Consider the following 14,695-nt stretch of genomic DNA (forward strand, 5'->3'; position numbering starts at 1 on the left):
GGGAATCTTTATTGGATTTCTACACATCAAATGAGCATCCCAGCACGGCCAGCTGACTGTAATAATTACCCCAGCAGACATGTTACCAGCCCCTTCAACTGCTCGTCTTCTGCCAAATACAGATGAGCTTGGAGACAGCAACCAATTACACAGTGGGCAAACGTTATTAAACATCGACATTTGCTAATAATCTTTGGCGTATGGAGTAACATTGACTGCTAATCAATCAATTACAATAAGCAAGATGCCCAAACAGGTGTATCAAAGTATCCAAAAACAAGTCAAGACGTTTTACAAAGTATATCTAATTGTACTGAATGTATTGCTTGATTGTTAATGAATGTGTTTGCTCTTTACTGCCTGTTTTTATTTTTGTTTACACATTGTCATTGTAAAATTCTTTATTTTTTTAAAATCAATTTTCACCTTTTAGCCCCCTTGACCCCCAGAAGAGTTTACCCCATTAACCACTTCAGCCCCAGAAGGTTTTACCCCCTTAATGATCAGAGCATTTTTTGCGATACGGCACTGCGTCGCCTTAACTGACAATTGCGCGGTCGTGCAACGCTGTACCCAAACAAAATGTCCTTTTTTTTCCTCCCACAAATAGAGCTTTCTTTTGGTGGTATTTGATCACCTCTGCGGTTTTTATTCTTAGCGCTATAAACAAAAATAGAGCGACAACTTTGAAAAAAAAAAATTTTTTTATTTTTTTTACTTTCTGTTATAATACAGATCCAAAAAAATAACATATAAAAAAACAAATGTATTCATCAGTTTAGGCCAATATATATTCTTCTACATCTTTTTGGTGAAAAAAATCGCAATAGGCATATATTGATTGGTTTGCGCAAAAGTTATCGAATCTACAAACTACGGGATCGATTTAGGGACTTTTATTTTTTTTTTATTGTTTTTACTGGTAATGGTGGCGTATTGCGTTTTTTAGCAGGACTGCGCCATTGTGGCAGACAAATCTGACTCCAAATGACACTTTTTGGGGACCAGTGACATTGTTACATTGATCAGTGCTATAAAAATGCACTAATCAATGTAAAAATGACAGGGAAGGGGTTAACACTAGGGGGCGAACAAGAAGTGTGTTCCCTTAGCGTGTTCTAACTGTAGGGGGGATGAGCTTACTGAAACATGACAGAGATCACTGTTCCCGATCAATAGGAACAGAAGATCCTTGTCATGTCACTAGGCAGAACAGGGAAATGTTTTGTTTACATAGGCAGTTCCCCATTCTGCCTCTCCTCGCCACGATCGCGGGCTGCCGGTGGACATCGAGTCCACTGGACCCGCTATCTGGCTTTTACGGACTGACATACAGGTACTTCAGTTTGCGCAGGAGAGCCATTCTGCCGATGTATATCAGCGTGAGGCGGTCGGCAAGTGGTTAATGATCGGGCATTTTTTACTATTCAGCACTGCGCTACTTTAACTGGCAATTGTGAACTATTGAACGCTGTACACAATTGACATTTTTATCTTGTTTTTTCACTCAAATAGAGCTTTCTTTTGGTGGCATTTTATTATCACTGGGTTTTTTGTTTTTTTTATTATTTAAATGAGAAAAGACCAAAATTTTGAAGGAAAAAAACAAGATATTTTCTACTTTCTATTATAAAATACATCCAATAAAAAAATGTAGTTTCATCATCAATTTAGGCCAAAATGCATTCTGTTACATGTCTTTGGTAAAGAAAACAATAAGTGTGTATCATTTGGTTTGTACGAAAGTTATAGCATGTAATGGCGGTGATCAGCGAGTTATAGTGTTATTGTGATAGTGTGGTGGGCAATTCAGCACTAACAAACACTGGCTGGGAGGGTCACTAACTGACACTGACGTCGCTAGTAACACTAATACAGTGATCAGTGATAATACCGTATACTGACACTTAGGGGTGCAATGGATCAAAAAACTCATGTTTCGGATCGTACCTTGGATCGGGAGTCAAGGTTCAGATCATTTTCGGATCAACAAAAAAAACTCCCCCACTGTAATATCCACAATCTCCCCCACTGTAATAATATCCACAATCTCCCCCACTGTAATAATATCCACAATCTCCCCCACTGTATATACACTATGAGTATAGGAATTAGGAAGGAAGACTAGTGTTGTTTAGTCTTACTTTACAGAATATAAGCCGCCAAGCCAGCCAAATCAGATCCATGAGTTGAAGGGTGATGGCGCCAGCGTGCACCGCCGCCGCCGGGTGTACCAAGATGGCCGCCGCTCCAGAGCTAGGCTGAAGCTCTTTCCTAAGGCCGAGGCAGCGGTGCGCTCCGCGGAGAGCATGTGTGCCGATCCGAACAGGTTGAACCGTTCGGATCACGGATCAGTGACGATCCGTTGCACCCTTAGTATTGGCAGGGTATGGCAGAGTATTGCAGGGTATTGGCAGGGTATGGCAGAGTATTGCAGGGTATTGACAGGGTATGGCAGAGTATTGGCAGGGTATTGCAGGGTATTGGCAGGGTATTGGCAGGGTATTGCAGAATATTGCAGAGTATTGGCAGAGTATGGCAGGGTATGGCAGAGTATTCCAGAGTATTGGCAGGGTATTGCTGAGTATTGGCAGAGTATTGGCAGGGTATGGCAGAGTATTAGCAGGGTATTGCAGAGTATGGCAGAGTATGGCAGAGTATGGAGGGATGGCTGAGCATGGATGGATGGATCCATGGATGTGACTGCAATTTCACAGAGCAGCGCTGTGGGCACTACAGATCCAGCCCACAGCGCTGCTGCCAACCGATCTCTCCCCTCCACTGTACAGATCAGTACACAGAGGGGAGAGAGGAACCAACGCCGGTTTGTTTACAAGTGATCGCTCCGTCATTTGACGGAGCGATCACGTGGTAAATGGCCGCCGGGTGTTACCAAGATGGCCGCCACTCCGGAGCTAGGTCGAAGCCGTGGCCTTTCCTAAGGCCGAGGCAGCGGCGCGCTTCGCAGGGGGGAATGTGTGCCGATCCGAACAGGTTGAACCATTCGGATCACGGATCGGTGACGATCCGTTGCACCCCTACTGACACTGGACTAATGACACTGGGAAGAGGTTAACATCTAGGGGCAATCAGGGGGGTTAACTGTGTGCCGAACACGTGTAATGTGTGCTGATTCTATTTTGTGATTTGGCTGTTTTTTCTCCCTGCTTTTCAGGTCATTGTTCCTATGTGTGATTGGACACAGCCGATCAGCTGACTTCAGCCAAAATCATTAGGTGAAATCTGCAGCCAAACTCATACTATATCCAATCACACCACAGCCGACGGGTCTCAAACCTGGAAGGGGGCTGGTCATGTACATATACAGTACATGACTATGCCTGTACCTGCTGCCTGCTCGCAGTATATTTACTGTGAGTGGTCAACAGGTTGCTAACCACTGCTGGACCAGCCGCCGCAGTTGTACTGTGGCAGGTTGGCTCCCCTGGGCGAACCGCCGTAACTCTACGTCGGCCCTTTAAGACGTTGTAGGAGGCACACGTGCCCGCAGCATATGTCCCGCGACCGCTTGTGACAGAGCGAGAACCAGGATCTGTGTGTGTAAACACTCAAAATCCTGGTACTCTCAGGGGAGGGGAGAGACAGATCGTGTGTTCATACTAACTATGAACACCGATATCCCTCTTGCCCAATCAGTCCCATCCCCCCTACAGTTAGAACACACCTAGGGTACACAGTTAACCCCTTTATCACCCCCCTAGTATTAACCCCTTCCCTGCCAGTGACATTTATAAAGTAAACAGTGTATTTTTATAGCAATGATCGCTGTATAATTGTCAATGGTCTCAAAAATGTGTCAAAAGTGTCCGATTTGTCGCGGGCAATATGGCAGTCCCAATAAAAATCACAGATCATCGCCATTACTAGTAAAAAAAAAAAAATAATAATAAAAATGCCACTCTATCCCCTATTTTGTAGACGCTATAACTTTTGCGCAAACTAATCAATATACGCTTATTTTTAACAAAAATATGTAGAAGAATACATATCGGCCTAAACTGAGGAAAATTTTTATTTATTTTTTTTTAAATGGGGATAATTATTATAGCAAATAGTAAAAAATATTGTGTTTTTTGTCAAAATTGTCGCTCTTCTTTTGTTTATAGCACAAAAAAATAAAAAACGGAGAGGTGATCAAATACCACCAAAAAAAAGCTCCATTTGTGGGAAAAAAAGGACGTCACTTTTGTTTGGGTGCAGCGTCGCACGACCGCGCAATTGTCAGTTAAAGCGACGCAGTGCCGGATCGCAAAAAATGGCCTGGTCATTGAGCAGCCAAATCTTCCGGGACTGAAGTGGTTAAATAGGAAGTTTTATTTTATTTAGTGCTATTCAGGTATGCGTGCAAAAGATAGAGAAGTGCAGCGCATAAAAAAACAAACAATAAAAGTTCCATATAAATTAAACGAAAGTCTGTATATCCAGTGGGGTGAGCCACAAAGCCCAGACAGCAACAGCAAAAAGCATCCACGTGTTGAAACAGATCCAGAAACACAGGTAATGCGTGAAAATCCCTCCACCTCTAACCCTTTAGACCCCTTTCACACTGGGGCGGTTTTCAGGCGGTATTGCGCTAAAAATACCGCCTGAAAACAGCCCCTAAACAGCCGCCGCTGTTTGTTCAGTGTGAAAGCCCGAGGGCTTTCACACTGAAGCGGTGCGGTGGCAGGACGGTGAAAAAAGTCCTGCAAACCGCTTCTTTGGAGCGGGGAAGGAGCGGTGTATTCACCGCTCCTTCACCGCTCCTGCCCATTGAAATCAATGGGACAGCGCGGCTATACCGCGGTAATACCACGGCTATAGCCGCGCTGTACGAGGTTTTTAACCCTTTTTCGGCTGCCAGTGGGGGGCCGAATACCGCTGCAAGAACGACGGTACAGCAGCGCTAAAAATAGCACTGTTGTACCGCCGACGCCCCCACCGCCCCAGTGTGAAAGGGGCCTTATAAGTGTTCAGCTGGCATACGATTTTAGTTTTTTTTAAATATTTGTACTGATTGCATTTATTGCTACATTCGTGTAAAAGAGTCCAGCTTAAAGCTGAACTCTAGGCACACACACTAACACAATTCTGTATTAGAGCTGCACGATTCTGGCTAAAATGAGAATCATGATTTTTTTTTTTTGCTTAGGATAAAGATCACCATTCTCTCACGATTCTAGTGGCGTAACATCATTTTTAACATTATACAAAAAAAATTGGGCTAACTTTACTGTTTAGTTTTTTTTTATTAATTAAAGTGTATTTTCTCTAAAAAAAATTCCAAGATCGCCGCGCAAATACAGTGTGACATAAAATATTGCAACAATCACCATTTTTTTCTCTAGGGTCTCTGCTAAAAAAAATATATATATAATGTTTGGGAGTAGCAAAAAATACAGATTTTAACTTGTAAGCAGCAAGTGTTAGAAAAAGTTTTATACTTTAACCGCTTGCCGACCAGCCACCTTCATTATGCTGCGGCAGGTCGGCTCATTCCCGCAAATCGCCATAGCTGTATGTCGGTCACTTTAACAGCCATAGCAGGTGCGTGCGATGCACGGGGGGAGCTGATGCGCGTGGCCGCGATGTCCTCCGGCCACCCGCGATCGCTCCACAGAGAGCCAGAAGGGGGATCTATCAATGTAAACCAGGGATATGCAATTAGCGGACCTCCAGCTGCTGTAGAACTACAAGTCTCATGAGGCATAGCAAGAATCTGACAGCCACAAGCATGACACCCAGAGGCAGAGGCATGATGGGACTTGTAGTTTAGCAACAGCTGGAGGTCCGCTAATTGCATAACCCTGATGAAAACAAACAGATCCCCGTTCTGACAGGGAAGTACAGAGTGATCCTCTGTTCCTAGTGATTAGGAACAGCGATCTGTCTCTACTCCCAGTCAGTCCCCTCCCCCCACAGTTAGAAACACCTCTCAGAGAACAAATTTAATCCTTGATCGGCCCCTAGTGTTAACCCCTTCCCTGCCAGTGCCATTTACACAGTAAACAGTGCATTTTTATAGCACTGATCACTGTATAAATTTCAATTGTCCCAAAAAAGTGTCAAAAGTGTCAGATCTGTCTGCCACAATGTCGAAGTCCCACTAAAAATCGCTTATCACCGCCATTACTAGTTAAAAAAAATAAAAAAAATAAAATTGGCATAAATCTATCCCCTATTTTGTGGGCGCTATAACTTTTGTGCAAACCAATCAATATACGCTTATTGTGATTTTTTTTTTTTTTTTTTACCAAAAACATGTAGAAGAATACATATTAGCCTAAACTAATGAATAAATTACATTTTTTGGGGGGATATTTATTTTAGCAAAAAGTAAAAAATATTGTTTATTTTTCAAAATGGTCTGTCTTTTTTTGTTTATAGTGCAAAAAATAAAAAACGCAGAGGTGATCAAATACCACCAAAAGAAAGCTCTATTTGTGGGAAAAAAAGGGAGTCAATTTTGTTTGGGTACAGCATTGCATGACTGCTCAGTTGTCAGTTAAAGCGACGCAGTGCCATATCGCAAAAGTGGCCTGGTCATTAAGGGGGAAAATCTTCCAGGGCTGAAGTGGTTAAACTGACCTCATTTACATGACCTAAGTTCATTCATTTGATCTAAGAAGGAAATGTTAATTTGTTTATAGTTATCGGGGATGTTGAGATAAACTTGGCAGGCTGCTTGTATTTTTTTATTTATTTTTTGTCAGCTGTCAGAAGTGAGCAGAGAACTCTGCACTTGTTACATAGAATTGGGAAATGCTGTTTTAAGATCGTGAGGGGAGTAGAATCGCGATTTCGATTCTTAACAATTAATCGTGCAGCTCTATTCTGTATTCATTATTTCAACATTAAATGTAGGTTTTTACATGGAAGCAAAGTAAGTACCTGAATTGGACCTGGTATTCGTTTTTTTTTTTGCAGTCCCTGTATTTTAGAGCTTAAACTGGGGGAGGGAGAAGCAGCACAAGAAAACCAAACAGTTCATGTGCTGACAGGAGGAGAAAGCAGAGTGACGGAGAGATAAGCTCATCATTTTCCTGTACGGTCCAATAACAAGCTGGGGATGAACATGACACCCTAGGCTCAAAGGAAGTGATTTGAATGATGTTGGCTGTCATTCAACCAGGAAAACCGAGGACATCTTGAGGCAGTAAGAATGTAGTGCAGGGGTCAGCTCTTGACTGAAGGTGAATATTAATGCATAAGCATCCTATTGATTTTATTTTTTAATGGGCTACTTTTTCTTTATCTGTCTCAGTGTAAATATTTTGGTCAATGTGTGGTGTTTGAAAAACCTTGAATATACAGTGGGGACAGAAAGTATTCAGACCCCCTTAAATTTTTCACTTTGTTATATTGCAGCCATTTGCTAACATCATTTAAGTTCTTTTTTTTCCTCATTAATGTACACACAGCACCCCATATTGATAGAAAAACAGAATTGTTGAAATTTTTGCAGATTTACTAAAAATGAAAAACTGAAATATCACATGGTCCTAAGTATTCAGACCCTTTGCTGTGACACTCATATATTTAACTCAGGTGCTGTCCATTTCTTCTGATCATCCTTGAGATGGTTCTACACCTTCATTTGAGTCCAGCTGTGCTTGATTATACTGATTGGACTTGATATATAAGACCTTACAGCTCACAGTGCATGTCAGAGCAAATGAGAATCATGAGGTCAAAGGAACTGCCTGAAGAGCTCAGAGACAGAATTGTGGCAAGGCACAGATCTGGCCAAGGTTACAAAAACATTTCTGCTGCACTTAAGGTTCCTAAGAGCACAGTGGCCTCCATAATCCCTAAATGGAAGACGTTTGGGACGACCAGAACCCTTCCTAGAGCTGGCCGTCCGGCCAAACTGAGCTATCGGGGGAGAAGAGCCTTGGTGAGAGAGGTAAAGAAGAACCCAAAGATCACTGTGGCTGAGCTCCAGAGATGCAGTCGGGAGATGGGAGAAAGCTGTAGAAAGTCAACCATCACTGCAGCCCTCCACCAGTTGGGGCTTTATGGCAGAGTGGCCCGACGGAAGGCTCTACTCAGTGCAAGAAACATGAAAGCCCACATGGAGTTTGCTAAAAAAACACCTGAAGGACTCCAAGATGGTGAGAAATAAGATTCTCTGGTCTGATGAGACCAAGATAGAACTTTTTGGTCTTAATTCTAAGCGGTATGTGTGGAGAAAACCAGGCACTGCTCATCATCTGTCCAATACAGTCCCAACAGTGAAGCATGGTGGTGGCAGCATCATGCTGTGGGGGTGTTTTTCAGCTGCAGGGACAGGATGACTGGTTGCAATCGAGGGAAAGATGAATGTGGCCAAGTACAGGGATATCCTGGACGAAAACCTTCTCCAGAGTGCTCAGGACCTCAGACTGGGCCGAAGGTTTACCTTCCAACAAGACAATGACCCTAAGCACACAGCTAAAATAACGAAAGAGTGGCTTCACAACAACTCTGTGACTGTTCTTGAATGGCCCAGCCAGAGCCCTGACTTCAAGCCAATTAAGCATCTCTGAAAAGACCTAAAAATGGCTGTCCACCAACGTTTACCATCCAACCTGACAGAACTGGAGAGGATCTGCAAGGAGGAATGGCAGAGGATCCCCATTTCCAGGTGTGAAAAACTTGTTGCATCTTTCCCAAAAAGACTCATGGCTGCATTAGATCAAAAGGGGCTTCTACTAAATACTGAGCAAAGGATCTGAATACTTAGGACCATGTGATATTTCAGTTTTTCTTTTTTAATAAATCTGCAAAAATGTCAACAATCCTGTGTTTTTCTGTCAATATGGGGTGCAGTGTGTACATTAATGAGGAAAAAAAATGAACTTACATGATTTTAGCAAATGGCTGCAATATAACGAAGAGTGAAAAATTTAAGGGGGTCTGAATACTTTCCGTCCCCACTGTGTATAGCTGATAATATGTGTACATGGGGGCTGCCAAATTTTCTCATTACATGCAGGCTTTGCTTCCTGCTTAGCTGTGCTTTGCTGATCCCGTTATCTCACTGTAAGTGTACCAGACTATGTTTGCCTGACTAAAAACAACAGATACTACAGCCTCTAATGACTTGAAACACTCACAGTACTCCTGTTAGCCACTGACCACGTGATCTAGGCTGCCAAGATATGGGTGGCATTTGCAGCTTGCAAATACTGCTTTTTATTTATGATAACAAATGATCAAGAATTTAGTGCTATTTTGGGATGCTGCCAAGTCCCCTATTATGTAAAGTGTGAATTTTAATGACAGGTCCACCTTTGTACGTCCATTGTTATGTTTGTATTCTCCCTGTGTGTCTATTGTGAAAGAAAAGCTCTGAGCTAATTAAAAAGTGGTAAAATCAGCAATATTTCCAGGTCAAATTTTACCTAATATTTCTTGCAAAAGTAGAGCAGGTAATATGCAGTTCAGCATCGGACAACCCTCTCTTACTTTGTGTCTGAATCATACTGGCTGAGATACCAACGGTGGTCACATCCCTGAGCTGATAGTTGGATGACAGATGGTGGTGCACATGCGCAATCCAGCTATTGAGACAGACCCTTTTTGAAGGATACATAAACATGTACGTTCTGCTCATCGTGTTTAAGCTATGGAGCAGGGAAAAGGAAGGAGGAGTCCAGCACTGACTTATCTTTGGGGAATCAATAGCAATCGGACAATTTTTTTTAAGACCTGTCCGATCGATGTTTCCTCAGGGATCGGTTGGTGAAAAGCATCAGTTGGTACAAAGGATAAGAAACCTCTGCCAAATCCAAACACTTATGTTATGATCATATTTTAATGTTTCTACCAGATGAGCAGTGATGGAGGATTCTCTGCAGAATTTGTCCATAGCAAGGAATTTATTCTCCAAGACCTAAAGATCTAAGACTATTTTGACCCTGCGTACATTGAACTCAATTAATGTTGTTGGTTGGAGTTGAGGACCTCTACATAAAGTTAGCAGAAATGGCTAAATAAAAGGTAATAGGCTAAAATTTTTACCTTTGCTGGAAAAAAAATGCTACCTGGCAATAAGGCATAGGCATGTGGTCATGTGATCTCAGCTGAACGAGAATAGAATTCAGATTGGCTAATTCCTTCCTTCAGCAGACATCACATGACCAAGTGTCTAGACAACAATGCAGAGGATATGTAATGAATGGAGCCTGGAGCAGCATTATTTTCAGGAAAGGTAGGCAATTTAATTTAATTTAATTTTTTTTTTTATCTATCCTCATTAACATTTAAGAATAGGATTCAGAAGACCTGGGCACATCCTTAGATCAAGCAGCACGGAACAATATTTGGCTTGTCACCTCTACAATATCTCAGCCCAAGAAAATTAGTTTAAATTGCTTTTACGCTGGTAAATGACTCCAGATCGCTTGTCTAGGTTTGTCCCCACCGTTTCTCCGATGTGCTTCCAGGGCTGTCAAGAACAAGGCACCTTGCTTCACATCTGGTGGACCTGCCCTAAGGTGATTCGCTTTTGAATGTAGGTTACACAATGATGGTGGGCTTTGTCTTTCTTGCCACTCATCAGATGTCAGCTAAAGCATGGCGCCAGCCATTTATTCCATTTAAGGATGTTAAGCAATAGTCATGGTGACTATGGTTCATGGGAAGTTCATCTTAATCCTGAACAATACCCATACCAAGTTCTTGAGGTTCTGGGACCTATGGATATCCTATAATGATGGCCTGAGCCTAGATGGCACTTTGCCTTCGACCTGATTGGGCCCCTGACACCCTTTTACCCTGGGCCTCAGCTTGGACCCTGCAGGATCTCTTCTCCCCCCTCCTGTTTTTTTTCCTTCCTATACCTTCTCTATTTGCTTTTACACTCACATACAGGTCACCCTCCCCCTCCCATGTATACTGTAAAACTTTTTAAAAAACTTCAACAAATCCTGTGTAAAAGGGTTCAGTTAAGAGTGACTCCTTTTTAAAGCAGTTTTTATACTTTTTTTTTTTTAACTGTGGATATATCTGTAGGCTTTATGGTTTACTATTAGCATGGCTTCCTGCACTGACACCAATTGTTTACTTTCAATTTATCTGTATGCTCATTCTTACTTATACTTTCTTTATAGTGTTAGAGGATTCATAATAACATTTTGTTTCCTCTTAGGTGAGCTACAGGGCTCAGCAAACTAACAGTAGACATGCAGTGCTGAAGATGTCCATGGTTTGGATACTGGCCTTCCTTCTATATGGACCTGCCATTCTAACCTGGGAATACATTGCTGATAAATCCATCATCCCGGACGGAGAGTGCTTTGCTGAATTCTTTTATAACTGGTACTTTCTAATCACAGCTTCCACCATAGAATTCTTCACTCCTTTCATAAGTGTGACCTTCTTTAATGTATCTATCTATCTGAACATCCGGAAGAGGACAAAGGCCAGACTGGACCTCTTGCAAGAACCGTACAGCCAGACAGCCACTGAAAATATAAAGCCAACACCAGAACCACCCAGGTCTAGTTCTTTGAGATGTTGGAAAGTGACCCATAAAGCAATTAAAAAAGGACGCTCTGATGGTGAGGCCTACAAGTCAGCAGAGGCCGAAATACTGGAAAGGGTTAAAGGAGTTAAAAGGTCTTCTTTAAACGGGAGTACACTATCTGTTTTAGGTAAAACAAGAAGTACTAGAAGAAGCTTTACAGAGTCGGGATCCACCCCGTCATTGGAGAAGCGCATGAGGATGGTCTCCCAAGGAATTGCCCAGCGTTTCAGATTGTCAAGAGACAAAAAAGTAGCAAAGTCTTTAGCCGTCATTGTCTGTGTATTTGGAATATGTTGGGCACCCTACACCTTGCTGATGATCATTCGGGCAGCCTGTAGAGGCCACTGCGTGCCAGAATATTGGTATGAGGCCTCCTTTTGGCTCTTGTGGGTTAACTCAGCTGTCAACCCTGTTTTGTATCCTCTCTGCCATTATAGCTTTAGGAGGGCATTTAAAAAGATTTTGTGCCCACAAAAGCTTAAAATTAAACCACATAGTAAATTTCATCTCTGTTGGAAATGAGTGACCCCCCCAAAAGAAAAAAACAGAAACGCGTTGCTTAAAGCAATAGTGAGGAAATAAAAGATAGAACAAAAAACATTCAATGAATCCAGAATGTGTCACAAAAAGGTTAGATTGCAGGTTATTTGAGCTTTTGGAAGACAACTGTTAGAGCAAAATGTTCAGAATCGTTATTTCTGAGGAGATCAAACATTTAAAGAGGAGTTCTCTTACAACTTTGTGGATCCTGGTCCATCTCCTAGTATTGTCTTGTTTTATGGTTACTCCTAGTGGTGTCACCATACTCTAGATCTTGGCATTAATGGTCTCAACCACACCTAGAGATATCATTTATGTTCCATCAATGGATGTAATTCTATATCTTGAATAAAACATGCTTCAAACATGTGTACTTTGCAATCCTCTTCACAGACCAGATCCCTTGACTACTGATTGGTTCCCCTTGTGCCTTCAGCTACAATGCCTAAACTTTATTCACTTGACATCCAAAGTAGATAAAAGTCTTGACGATTCTTGCAAAAGTCAAGCTTAGCCCTGCCTGTGAGTCTCCTTAGCCGTTCAATATAACAGATAGATAGCCTCTCCTAATGAGGAGGAAGAGCCAAGTTTAACATTTAAAGTTAAGATTTACATATACAATGAGCTGTGTCTCTAAATCTAATGGACACATAGACATATGGGATTTACTGACAGTAACCTCCGCTTATTGTGGATGTAAACCCCAACTAAATGACATTAGCTTTCCAATGTACTGTGAATCATAAACTGCCATTTTTCTAATAAAATACTTGCTTTCAGCTACTGTCAACATGCATTCAAGCGATGGTTGTATGGAATTTCCCTAGGTGGGCTTTCTGATGGTGACAACAGTGAACGATGCCCATGTAATGTATTGTAAAATAACTACTTGTAGTGTCCATCAGATGCCTGTGTGACAATGGAGGAGAACATCTACTAGACAGGGACAGAGTGTATTTTCACTACAATGGGGAAAAGCCTGAACATAAACCTTTATGGCAGGTTTGCCAAGTATTATTATAATGAAAGCTGCAGATTTAAAATGACTGAAAGTGACAGTTAAAATTACAGTGACACGTAGTCACTGAGTTTACATCTATTTTAAGCATATTTTCACAGTTTGATCAGTTTCATTTGTCCACATTTGTGACAGGTCACACAAAAAGTAGTGTTACTAAACCCACAACAGTAAAATCAGTCTATATATGCAGTAAAGCATGCTTGTTATACTCACCGTATAAACCTAAGGGTTTAATCCTCTGCATTGTGTAAAAAGGCTGTTTGATCCTGTCTTCTCTGATCCTCCACTTCTTTCACTGCCTCCTAATAATTTCCTGATAGCACGGGGTCTATGAAGTCAGGCTGCACATGCTCAGTTTTATGTGTATTGCTAGAGAGGTTTTTTTTTTTTTTTCTTTGGAGAGTGCATGTGATCAGCACGGGGCCAATCAGTACTGTCCAGAAAGAGGGTCAGGGGTCCTGCAGTCTCAGAGGACAATCAGAAAACTCCTCCTACAAGCTTTACCAATGCTGATGCAACTGCTGATGAGAAAGGGTATTTAGCAGTTTATATTTAGTAAAATAATTGCATTTCCATGTTCTGTGTACTGTGCAAGACCAGATATAGTGAATGCAGGGTTCTGGGTTTAGTAACACTTTAAAGGAATTGTCAATGTTTGAAATTTGAGTTTGAGTTTTGTTCAGTTTTATACAATTAAAGGGGTTGTAAACCCTAGTGTTTTTTCACCTGAATGCATCCTATGCATTCAGGTGAAAAAACTTCTGACAGTGACTGGCGCCCCCAGCCCCCCTGTTATACTCACCTGAGCCCTCCGTTCCCTTGGCGGAGCCGCGCTCTTCCTCTCTTCCTGGGGTTCGCGGCTCTTGATTGGATAGATTGATAGCAGCGCAGCCATTGGCTCCCTCTGCTGTCAATCAAATCCAATGATGCTGGCGCCGGGGGGCTGGAGCCGAGCCCGGCATTCTGTGTCTATAGACGCAAATGCTGGACTCGGGAGCGTGCCCGCAAGGTAACCCCCCGGGAGAGTGCTTCTCCCAGGGGGTTTAGCGATGCGAGGAGGCGCCGCGAGCATGGGAGACCCCAGAAGACGAGGTTTGGGGCCACACTGGTCAAAATGAACTGCACAGTGGAGGTAAGTATGAAATGTTTGTTATTTAAAAAAAACTAAAAACAAAAGTTTATTGCCACTTTAAGCAACATTTACAAAATATAATGTATCAGTCTAATATCGTGCTGCTGTGCTGTTTAGGTACGTGGTTATATACTCAGACATATGTTTATCTTTACTACTTTGAGATATGTCACAAAGTTGCTTTATCCTGTGCAAGAATTACAGCAAAGTGGGATTGTCAATGATTGGGAAAACAAAAACATAAAAGGTAGCTGAAAAACAAAGGCAGTAAATTTAGTTAAAAAGGGCTAAGAAAAAAACAAAAACAAACGTCATGTATAGGTGGCAACACTACAACTTTTTGCCAATTTACAGTTTAGTGTGACCCACATTTAGGTTTGATTTTTTGAGTTATAAAATTCTGTTTGCTTCCATCTTGGATAGTTGTCCATGTTACACAGAGCACACCTGTGCCCAGACAATGGACACTAAACTATTTACATATTACTAA

General features: G+C 41.9%; 1 protein-coding gene across 1 annotated transcript in view; it reads left to right on the forward strand.

Annotated features, from left to right (window-relative positions):
* The window catches only part of HRH3 (histamine receptor H3), a 40,542-nt gene extending 27,154 nt beyond the window's left edge, over nt 1-13,388 (forward strand). The window contains exon 3 of the mRNA XM_073607519.1: nt 11,135-13,388. Within this exon, the coding sequence (XP_073463620.1) occupies nt 11,135-12,034 (900 nt within the window). The 3' untranslated portion in view covers nt 12,035-13,388. The remainder of the gene's footprint in view (nt 1-11,134) is intronic.
* Nucleotides 13,389-14,695: the final 1,307 nt, after the last annotated feature.

The sequence above is a fragment of the Aquarana catesbeiana genome, linkage group LG12 (assembly GCF_042186555.1).
Source record: "Aquarana catesbeiana isolate 2022-GZ linkage group LG12, ASM4218655v1, whole genome shotgun sequence".
Classification (NCBI taxonomy): Eukaryota; Metazoa; Chordata; class Amphibia; order Anura; family Ranidae; genus Aquarana; species Aquarana catesbeiana.